General features: G+C 35.8%; 1 protein-coding gene across 1 annotated transcript; it reads right to left on the bottom strand.

Moving 5' to 3' along the window:
* Nucleotides 1-425: 425 nt before the first annotated feature.
* On the bottom strand, nucleotides 426-3,093 carry LOC11422280 (uncharacterized). The gene has a single exon (XM_003609605.4). It carries the CDS (start codon nucleotides 2,925-2,927, stop codon nucleotides 1,794-1,796), a length of 1,134 nt encoding a protein of 377 aa, XP_003609653.2. The 5' UTR covers nucleotides 2,928-3,093; the 3' UTR covers nucleotides 426-1,793.
* Between the last annotated feature and the right edge of the window lie 9,473 nt (nucleotides 3,094-12,566).

Below are 12,566 nucleotides of genomic sequence, written 5' to 3' on the forward strand. Positions count from 1 at the left end.
AATGACTCATTACTTACGTGTTTGGCATTTTCACCCTCAAGCCAACATACGCCTAATTCAATGATAACGTGTGTAACTATTGTAATAGGTGAAATTCCAATTGATAACTGGATATACAACAAGAAAGTAACAGTTGACATAATTTGAGAAAATCTAATAGTAATGAATTGGAAACCAATTACATTTTAAACAACTTTGTTAACTTTGATGAAATAAAGAAGAGAAAAACACAATATCTCACTAAATTGTTTTGGTGTACCCAAATCCGTCATCAATAGATCAATCCTAGAGGGTTTGGCTTTACAACTAGCTAATTAGCACTGAACAAGGAGAATCTCAATGCTTTTATTAATGAAAGGGGGGGGGGGGGGTACAAGCAATTACATGATAAGATAGATAGGTAATTATGGGACTAGAGCTGTGACTTGTGATAAGGGGCATTCAATTTTGTTACAGCAATAGTCTAAGGATCTTGACAATTACTCAAACACAAATTAACAATCAATAGTCTTAACTTCTTCATGAACAATACAGCTCAATTTACTAGGTGTGGTTCCTGAAGGTACTTTGACATATCTGCTTTTCTCAATACTTTAAATTTGTAATAATATGTGCCTACCAATATAAAGAAAGCCTTACTTATATACAAAAAATAAAGCCTTTTGTTCCACGATGGACGACACGGCTATACAAGTCAAACCAGATCATAATGTCCTATCATGAATAAAGTCTAAGGATAGTGATAGGAACCAAAATATGAAAAGGAAAAGTGAATTGCATTGATACTAAAATCACTGAACTAGAAAGATGAATTTTGTTGCAGGGTATATTAAAAAATTGAATTGGAACCCTACACCCCTTTTTCAGAGTTGCCCAGCCAAAAGATACATCTCGTTCTTTCATACATCTCACGGTGCCCTTGTTTGCTATAAAAATATCTCACAATATTTACCTCTCCATGCATCATTCTAGCATCCCTCTCCACCATTCTCATTCTCATACATGTCCACTCTTGTTATTCCCTCTTTCTGTCTCTCTCTCTCCCCTCCATTCACCCCTCTTGTACATACAGGCGTGACAGGCTTATCAGATAGACTGTTTCCCTGTAAATCTCTCAATAATTCAACTGAATGGTTTTTTGTGGTCTCTCTCTACAGCTAATAATCAGAAATTTTTCAATCTGGTCAATCACTCTCGGCAGTGCTTCCACAGGACTTCTCTGCACATACCCAAGCCACCTTAGAAAAATTTGTATCACCTTTTCTACAAGTAGAGCGACCTCAATTTTCCGGCTGATAATTATAAATTTTTAATCATGTATTGTATCGTGAAAGTGTAACCACTCTTCATCATACTGTCAAAATTATACGCTTGTCATAACCTTCTACTCTGTGAAAATAAATTTATTTTCCTATTGGATCTGTATAGCCTAACACTCAATGCTAAGCAGAACACTATTGTGCCAAATATGTGTGCTTCAGCCCATATAATTTTTAGCAACATATAGTTATTATATAATGAAACAACATGAATTTCATTATCCATTTGTTCCACATAATCGAAGAACAATTGCCAGGTACGAATTTTAAGGTACACTATATGCATTTCTAATATTTTTCGATTCTATTTTGGTTTATTAGAATTGCCAACATATGGGAAAAGACATTTGATATGTTTACTTTCTTGCTCCCCAATCCCACCTCATTTATGTTAGATATTCAAGCATTGTTCTAATCCCACCTCATTTATATAGTTACACCAAAATATGCACTCACAACTTATCAAAGCAGCAGTCAGCAGATGCTAGCATCCTCCCCCCGATATAGCTCTAATAGACAATATGCTTCCTCCTCAAAACGATTCACATACCTTTGCAGGAACACCTCATCAGTCAAATAAAATGGTGCAGTTAAGCTAGCATCCTTCTTCATCAAACCTTTGGAAAGAAGATACCGGATAACTGAAGCCCTTGGACTAAGCCTTTTCTCTATACTAAGTCCGAAAAGCTCTGGTGCTGCCAGGAGCAATAAAGGATCCCAACCAAGTTGTTGGATCCAAAAACGCATCACCGCATTGAGTTTGTCCAAAGACCGTAGCATAAGGTTAGGCCCTCTTTTAAATGCAGTTAAAATTGCATCTTCAGAATAACCCCAGCTCTTCAAGGCATCGACTTTGGAATCCCATTGGGATTTAGTGATGGCCTTTTTGGCCAACAATGCGACACAAAAATTGTAACTAGAAGGATGAAACCCTAATTCCTTAATCTCCTCCACAGCCGTCCTCAAAACAGATGAAAAAATTACAGAAGGTCTGCTAGTAAGTAAACGGTAAATACTTGAACGAGTGACACCAGTATCAAGCAAGAATTTCAAATTGGGTTTCATGCGACCATCACTAATTGTAGCAGGAAATGCAATTACACAATCAATAGCTTTCTTATCAGAGGGACAGAAACTTCTTACCAATTCAAAAGTAGGGATAATGTGTTTGTTGAGGCTTACACGAAGGAAACGAGGGTTTCTGGCAACAGTGACGATTATGTGTTCTGGAGAAACGCCTTTGGAAGCTAAAAATTGAAGCTTTGGCAAAATGGATTTGATGGGGTTTGAGACGAAAACCAGGGGATCCCTGCGGATGATGGATTGTATCTGATCAATGGAGAAACCATGGGTTTTGAAAAAGGCAATAACAGTATCGGGTTTATCCGGGGTGTTGAAACGAAGTCGTTTAGATGCTTTGAGAGCATCTTGTGAAGATAAGCCGAAATTGTTGGTGAGGTAGGAAACTGTGAAAGATGGTTGATCTGAATCTGAAATGGCGGTGGAGAAGAAAAGGTTGTTGAGAGAGCGGCGTGGATGTAGATGAAGGAGGTAACAACAACATTTTGGGGAGTTGAGAAGAGCTCTGAGACGGTGGCAGTGAATCATTTGGAGGCGGTGGCAGTGTTACCTCAGCGTCTGAGGCGCTACTGATATTATGGGACCTAAGGGTGTTCCTCGGTCAGATTGGGTTTGGTTTTGGTCAAACTCATTGCTACTCCTCAAAATATTTGTAACCCCCTAATGGCTTGGTGTGTAACTCCTTATTACTCATGTTCGAGAGTTACGCCCTGATCGGCCTGGATGTATCGTAACAATAGGTTACAGGTGGCGTTTACAATGCACAAGTATTAAATTTGGAGTATTGATGTTTGCACATGTTGTTTGGCTGTGCCACACGAGTAAAATACCAAAATACCCTTCGGCAGTTTGCTACCGAGGTTTTTAGGAAACCGGCGGCAGTTAACTGCCGAGGAAAACCTCGGTAGTTAACGGCCGAGAAAATTTGATTATGCAGACAGCAGGTTCTGCATAATTCTAAGTATTTCCAAGCCATTTTTTCGGCCAGTTTTTACCTGTAATTAAACCAGAGCATTTCCAAAGGTAATATAATTCATATGTATGATTGAAACTCGGACATAATGAAGATAAATACAATATATTTTACAATTGTTCATAATTAAATTAAACCGACATTTGGTTAAAATTAAACAGACGTTTGAAATTCATCAAAACATTACAAAGTGTCCATAATTAAACTACTCATTACACATCATTAAATTAAATCCCTACTTACATTCAATGCAATTACATATGGAACGAACATACATATATAATATATTGTCTTCCACCATATTCCGAAACATAAATCCGACGTCGCCGTCGTCGCGAATAAGCAAAGGCATATAGCTTGCCGTTTTCCATGCGTATTCATCTCTATCTTCTCCTAGGTCTATGCATGGCATTTGACCAAACAAGTGACGTGTATATTGATTTTCACCAAGATGCTCAAAATAAGTGTTAAATTGTGCTTTCAAATTGTCAAGAGAGTCCGTCGGCGTTATCATAACCTTAACCGTCTTTTTAAACGCGGAGTACCTAACCCGCCCTTCAATTTGTGCAACCTCAGACATGTCTCACTTGAAAAAATTTGTAACGAAAGAATCATATATTAGAACAAAATTAAATGGAATTTAATAACGAATAAATGAAATGCGGAAAACATTAAAAAGCTATAAATTAGTATTGCATTATTTTCTCCACATAAAAATCATATTATCATATATATATATATATATATATATATATATATATATATATATATATATATCAATATAAATTACATAATGTTAGTTATATATTGGCCACCAAAAAATTGGCGTTACAATTTCGACCCAAAAAAATACATCGGTGTAATTTCTACCAAAAAAAAAGAACTAACACCGACAAAAAAATCACTCATTAAAGACCAAGTGATTGGAGAAGATCAAGTGACATAGAATCTTCCTCATCTTCCGCAATAACTTCAAATTGTTGCTTTGGTTTTTCGGGAGTGTCCAACAAAATAGGCGCCGCTTTGTTTGACTCCTTTTGTGGTTTCTTCTTTCTCATGTGTCATAAATCCAAACCCAACCGAATATGTCAAATCGGTTGAAGTCACCCCAACTACCTCAAACATTGGCATCCTATACATGTTGGTCTTGTACGTGGAGTCCATAACCAAAACCGTTGGAAAATTGTTAAACAATTTAATGGATGTTGGATGAGCCCAAAAAATATCTTCAATAGTATTACTTTCAAGTTGTGTTCTTGAGTAATAAGTATAGTTGTGCTCCTCCAACTTCGAGATTAGAAATTGCAACGGCTTCTTGTCACCCCTATTTGCCTTCCATATTTGTTGACGTTCATTGTACACTTGCTTCACATTTGTCATGCAATGTGGTCTCTGGTTCTTCAAGTGTATCAAAATATTTCTTGGAAGCATCTTGCTCTTGGTCAAGTCACGTACGATCTTCTTGTCGTCCTCCTTTAATCTATCGGCAAGAATGTGTCCTTCTAAAGCCGGCTCCATGGGATGGTTGTGAACTCCATTAAGAATGTTCAATCCCCATTCCTTTGTTTGCTTACTTTGATATCCACTAATCATGAATAAGCAACCGCATTTTCTTGAGCCCGTGTTCGCATGCTTCGGTTTTTTTTTCGGAACTATGTGACTTCCACTCCTTTCACACACTAGCCGGAACATTGGATTGATCAAGCTTGATCTTTGTGTGACAATGGTAAATCCCGCCTTATTTGCTTGTCGGCGCACCCACTCAAGCAATTCATCTCTATTTTTCGACTTAACGTCGTCTGAAAAAAACTTAGCCGTGTCGACCTCGTGGGGTTGAAGTGGGAGTACACCGGAGCCGCCAACATACTTTGAAGCTTCAACATGGACGGAAGCTTCATCTATGTTTGTTTTCGCTTCAAAATTAGGCGGTTTGACAACTCCGGAATTTTCGACAAAATTTTCTTTTGTCTCTCCCGGAACATCTTTCGCATTCTTTACCATTACTATAATTAAACAACACATAAATATGAATTAACAACTAAGTAATGCATAAACATCAATGCCATAATGAATCAAAACAAAAAAAATAAAAAAAAAACAAAAGAAAATTTTTTTTGAAAATTTGGCAGTGGCTGCCATTTTTTCGTGGTGAAAATTTTCACCAAGAGTTCCTCGGTACCTAGCTACCGAGGTTTTCCTCGGCACTAAACAACCGAAGTTTTCCTCGGCAGTTAACTGCCGAGGATTCCCATGACAGGGTTCTACGTAACTGACGTAGATACCCCTAAAACACCCAAAAAATGACTCAAATAAAACGCACAATACCTGTTTTTTTACGTCAATAGTGTGTTGATACCTCCTATGCTTGATGCTTGAATGATTTTGGATCAAAAATTGATTATAGAAAAAATGGATTTTGGGATTGAAATGAGGTTGGAAATGAAGGTGATGAAAAATAGTGTGTAGGGGGAGCAGGTAGCTGTTTCATCGGATGAAACATTTTCCTCGGTAGTTAACTGCCGCCGGTTTCCTAAAAACCTCGGCAGTTAACTGCCGAGAGGGTATTTGCGTAAATTACTGGTGTGGCACAACCATACTATATGTGGGAACAGCAAAACTCTTAAATTTGTGCATGATACACAAGTTACTTTGTCATGCATTGACGACAACCATTGATATATTATTATTAAATTTTGACGGTTGAGATTAATAGTTGGCTACCTGCAATCAACTTTTTGGTATTAGACTTGTGACAAAAAAAGCAACCCCATATGTGAATTGTTTATATTATATCTGTTAATGGGTTTTTATTGTTTTTTTTTTGTCTCTTAAACCACAATATTATTTGTTAGTCATAGTTGTTTGCTGCACTGTGAAGATGGATCTTATGTCAAGCCTGCTTGATAATTAGCACAACTCTCCTGAGACAAGCCACATCAACATTTCAATTGAACATGTAAATAATAATATTGAAGAAATTATTAATTAATAGACCATCATCCCCGTTCATCATCCACATCATAGTTTTGCTTTGACTCTTCATCATCCCTCCTCATGTACACCATCGCCAGAAACCAACAACACCTCTTCAATTGCTTCTCCTGTTTTGCCAACGCAACCTCTCCCACCAAAAACAAATCACAGATCTGAATGAGGTAAAACTCAATTTTTAAGTAACCCACAACCTCTCCCCTTACCCTTTCACTCATTTATGTGTTCCTTTTCTTCATGTTTCTTCTTGTACAACCCATTGCTCTTGTATTTTAACAGTTGATGCTTTCCGGTTCAGAGATTTGTGTAGTTTGACATCAAGTATAACAAATTGTGTTTTTTCAATTCATGTGAACGACCCATTATTCCTTTATCTGAATCTGATAAAATTATCCATCAAACTTAAGTGGAGGGAAAATTGAAAGACATTGAACAAATTTATGGATGATGATATTTTTAAGTGAATGGACAGAACAGACAACAGGTTACTAGAGAATGAGTAAATTGCTCGAAATGAAGGATAGAGGCGAGGATTGAGCACAGTAGCATAAACAATTAAAAACACTTTTTTCTTTACGGATAATGGTTTTTTTTTTTTAGAAATAAGAAACTAATAATAAAAGTATGTATTTACCATTAAAATATGTTTCAGATTTTTTTATTGTTTTCATTACAGCAGGTCAGCAACCCACAGCTGTCCTTCAACAAGCAACTTGTGTGTGGTGCACAAATTTAACATTTGTGCACCTTAAATGCCACCTAGGTTACATCCTTCAGCATCGATGACATGTATTTGGTATTTGAATGAATAAGTATGGTCGCGAGTTGATTTATCACCACTTGTGCGGCAATATGAGGCATTCATATGCTGTACTATAGATGAATGTCTTTTAGTTGATGATAATTTAGTAGGGTTGTAGGTAATCAGGTTAATACTCTTTTTTTTTATTGATCCTTTGGTTGGAGTGTGGTCCTTTTGCGTGATCATTTACTGTTGGTAGCTGATATGAATAGTTAACTATTAGCATGTTGATATGAAGGGTGGAACTGGCGTCAGAGGTTATTAGATTGGGGGAATGTTATGATTTGGTGCAGTTGATAAGTGGAATTGGAAGTTCGATTCTGATGTTGGTTTTTCAGTTAGTGGAATTTATCACATGTTATCTAATGACGAGCATGTTGACGACACAAATGTATCAAATGTTGTGTGGATTAAATATGTTCCTATGAAGGTTTCATTATTTAGTTGTTTGTTACTGAATGATATGATTCCTACAAAGGACAATTTTACTTGTTATTCATGTGGATTAAATACGATGTCAGCAAGCCAATGAATGAAAGGAGAAGAAGAGTCCTCAAAATAAAACACCCATAAAAGAGTGGAATCAAATTGATTGTGCTCACATGCATTCCTTGAAGATGTGATTATTATAAGTTTAACATTGATGTTGTTGTTCGATGAATAATATATGGGGTATTGGAATAGTTTTATTAGCGATGCAGATGATTTCTTGTTGGCCGCGGTCACTCGCTCATTTGAGGCTGCATGCATACGATGTTGATAAACTTATAGGTTTGAGATTAGTAGCCCTCCACAGCTTGCTCAAAACATGGTTTCGTCAAGTTGCTCGAAACATGCTCCTACCTTTGCTTGTTGAACTCAACCATAGATGGAAAATTCAATACTAGAAAGCTTAATGGAAAATAAAGCTTAATTCAATGCAAGTGGGAACATCCTCTTGAAAAATAAAGCTTAATGGAAAATTCAAACTCAACCAGAGATGTCTTATGTAGCTCATGTTCTCTGCCGGATTAAAGAGTACTTTGCGGCAAGCTCAATACTAGAAATGATCAACAAATTTTACAATTTAAAGAAATATTGAAACAGAATAAATCTGGACACCAGCAATAATAGAACAGAATTGGAAACCAATTCACATTTTAAACGGCTTTGTTTACTTTGATGAAATAAAGAAGAGGGAAAAAAAAACACAATATCTCACTAAATTGTTTCGGTGTACCCAAATCCCTCACCAATAGATCAATCCTAGTGGCTTTGGCTTTACATCTAGCTAGCTAGTTTGACACTGAACAAGGATAATCTCAACCCATTTATTAATGAATAAGGGGAAAATGAGATGTGATAAGTCAAGGAGATCTCATTACCTCTTACAAAAAAGGGACGTCTCATTACAAGCAATTACATGATAAGATAGATAGGAGCTGTGACTTGTGATAAGGGGCATTCAATTTTGTTCCAGCAATATTAGAAAAAGTAATTTTGTACCATAACATAACACCCACAGGCCATAAAATAATCAGATATACTAAGTTTGAAAATCACATAATTTTAGTAATATAATATATAATTGTTCATACTACTGACGATAATCAAGATACATATATATATATGCTACACGTGATATCCCAAAGCAGGGGAGATAGTAGTATATAACCATGACCATCTCATGAAATCATACCTCAAAATAGATTGTGTTATCAATGATATTGAGTTTGACATGCCATATTAATCTCCATTCCAAAGCAGGCTGCATATTATTAAAACTAATGCATAAAATTACCACCTCAGAAATTTGAGAAAGCTTTGCAATCAGAACTGAAGCTATTAGTCTTCTTTTACACCTTTGTTGTTAAAATGCTAAGTTGTAGAAACAACACCGGTTCTCAAAAGCCCATGAATCACAAACATCAACAAGCTCTCAGTCAATGCTTTTATACTTAAAATTACTCCAAACAGTAACATTGGAATCTTTTTAAGAATAAAGCTGAAGATGAAGAGGATATGTTGCTAACATTGGTAAATCAGTTGAACCTTTCTTCTCAAAGTTATATCAACAGACACTAAATGATTCTCTGAGCACACATCACCTGGCAAAGTGTAACAAGAGTCAAGAACTGAACCTGTCAAGATCATCCTCATTTTTCTAATCGGAATTCGGCAGCAAAGCTATCTGAATTATGCAGGAAAATGGTTCAGAAGTGATCTCAGAATTTACTCAGCTCGATAGGCGAGGAAGTGTATAAGAGCCAATGAACCATGCTTGATCATTGTTAGGTGAAAGGTAAACTTAGTAAAGTTAAAATTTGAAGAGAAGGAAACAACAGCATGAATGGTGGAGATTGAAAGAGGTGTTGGTTCTGTCATAGAAACAGTCAAATTGGGACTTCCTCTGTTAGGGTTGTGCAAACTGATCATAGATTCTCTTGAAATCTTGGGTATATTTATATATTCAATGATTGTGAATTGATTAGAATGAAGAGTCAACCATATATAGCCCTACCATTAGACCAGCTACAGCAGGTGAGTAGTCTAAGCTGACTGACACTAGTCAGCCAGTTAGTTACAGGGGTGTGCTAAGGAAAGGTCTATAGCAAGCTCTCATGAGCTTGCATTAGGTTTGGCTGTACCATCCTTCAATATCCTCTAACAAATTGTTAAAAAAAAATGCATAAAATTACCTCCTCAAACAGGGCAGCTGCATACCACTTCTACTCTAGACTCTAGAGTCTATTAGTCTTCTATGACTCTTAAAGGAAAAAGGGTTGTGCAGTTCCTATATAGATATTCGATGTAATAGATTTCAAATACTGGCATGATTTTCTATTAGAGAAAACTGACACTTATCATCAATATCCATTCAAAACAAATTCAGTTACATCACAGGTAGAAGAGGAATATCCAACTCAAATAACATATAACAGATACAAATCTAGTGTAAATTAGTAGTTTAATATGCAAATAATTGCCCACCATTCCCCCGCTCTCATTATAATCATCAACAGCCATTTGGTCTTCTGATGAATTCAAAACTTGACCGAGCTGCTAAAGAAAGATATGAGTCAAAGACTTGACTTCTTCTAGTATCTGAAATCATAAAAATAAAAATGGAGGGCAATATATGCTTACTCATACATTCTAAATATATGTAATTGCTCTCCTATTCCCACTTATTTTTGTTAGAAATTCAAGCATTGTTCTAATCCATAATTCATGAGGATATATAATATTAAACAACCCACCTCTTAAAAAACAATTTATTGTATAGAATAGAACAATTATATTATCCAACCACAAACGCAATCATTCTCTTGTGTCAATTACTTAGAGTTAAAAGAAAAATTAGTGATATAAGTAAAAACTGTGACCAGCAACAAAAAAGGTTCCAACTTACTGAGCAAGTGGAACACCACAGTTAAACTAGAACAAGATGAACAAACATAGCATTGCTGGTTTATAAAGTTACACCAAAATATGCTTTGACAACTTATGCAAGCACCAGATGCTAGCATCCTCCTCCACGGAAGCTTCATCTCCAAAACGTTTCACATACCTTTGCAGGAACAGCTCATCCTTCAAATAAAATGGTGCAGTTAAGCTAGCATCCTTCTTCATCAAACCTTTGGAAAGAAGATACTGGATAACAGAAGCCCTTGGACTAAGCCTTTTCTCTGGATAACAGAAGTTGGGAATGCCGGTCTCTGGTATTGAAGTGTCAAGAAATGTACCTCATTCTTTTGATATTTGAATACCATTATTTAATCCCAGCCTAAGAAGAATTTAATCTTTTGACAGACAGGAACAATGGGAATGTCGGTCGAATATTGGAGTCATGCTGCTTGGCAAGTTTGAATTTACCTCATTCAAAGGTAAGACAATTGTTGCAGTTGGGAGGTACAAACGTCACACTGCAACAATTGTCTTCCTTTGAATGAGGTAATTCAAACTTGTTAAACGGTAGGAATCCAGCATTTGATTAGCATCTTGAATACTAATATTGAAGTGTCAAGGAATGCACCTCATTCTTTTGACACTTGAATACCATCATTAAAGATGCTGATCGGATGTTGGAGTCATGCTGCTTAGCAAGTTTGAATTTGCCCTATTTAAGGGTAAGATAATTGTTGCAGTTGGAAGGTACATTCTCTAATGTAATGTAATGTGATAACATATATAGTTGAATATGCATAATACATTTTGTTTTGAATGGAACAATAATTATCTTATTTATTCACTTTTCGAATTTATTTATTCACTACGCAATTTTAATTAGTTGAATTCACATTAGATTTAATTAGTTTTTATTCGAATACGCAATTATTCAAAACGTGACTTTAATCGAAATTATTCCAAATGCGATTTTATTTTAAGTACCATAATGTCAAACAAAATGTGCGCGACACAAAAATAAAATATAAAAAAATCCAAAACAATTAGGCATTAAAAGTCATTACATTCATTCTTCCTCGTCACACAAGTCAATCGGGTTGCACACTACAATCCCTATGGCACCTTGTTTTGGTTGAGGACCAAAATAGCATGTCATCCCGCTCCTCCTCAACCTGGACTGATTGTACACCGGCACCCTCGAACCCTTCTTTTTTTCGGAACCATCACAAACAATTATGTGCTATGTCATAGGCGATTTTTCTTTGTTCTTCTCATCACCCTGAATGTTACCCTGATTCTAATTTTGAGACATATTTACATTTAAAAAAATGGCGATCAAAACCTAACTAAACAACAATGCTATAAAATCATAAAATAAAAAACTAAACCTAAACTTAAACCATCATCAAAACCTACACCTAAACCTAAACAATTATACAACGATTCATCAAAACATAAAACTAACAATTCAATAAAAGTTCTCTAACAATTCTAACCTAAACTATCCTAACATATCATAAAATCATAAAATCAATAAAACCTATATAATCGAAATTTAACAAACAAAAAAAAAAACAAACAATTCGACCACAAAATAACAATGCAATATGATTCAAAAAACTTACTTGTTTTTGTGATTGAAATTGGCTTGGAATGACTTAAATTGCTCAAAATTGCACCTAAGAGATCAAAAAACGTAACAATGGAGTTTTGGAAATTCCTATGTCTGTTCTGTACTTATAACAAATTTTCGACAGTTTACTACCGAGGTTTTCCTCGGCAGTTAACTGCAGCCGATTATTGAATTCCTCGACAGTTAACTGTCGATGGGGCAAAAACGTATTTTACTTGTGTGCCTCAGCCTTATGCAATGTGTCAACAACGATTCTCTAAAATCAATTCAACTAAAATCAATTATAACCACCGCATAATCAAATACACACTTGATTGTTATATGTAGGGACATTAAACTAGTTTCCGTGAGCGTAGCTCAATTGACCGAGGCAATGCATTG

This window comes from Medicago truncatula, chromosome 4, assembly GCF_003473485.1.
Source record: "Medicago truncatula cultivar Jemalong A17 chromosome 4, MtrunA17r5.0-ANR, whole genome shotgun sequence".
NCBI classification, from domain to species: domain Eukaryota; kingdom Viridiplantae; phylum Streptophyta; class Magnoliopsida; order Fabales; family Fabaceae; genus Medicago; species Medicago truncatula.

Excerpts from the sequence above, each read along its gene's own strand:
- LOC11422280 (XM_003609605.4), bottom strand. The coding sequence starts at position 2,927 with ATGATTCACTGCCACCGTCTCAGAGCTCTTCTCAACTCCCCAAAATGT.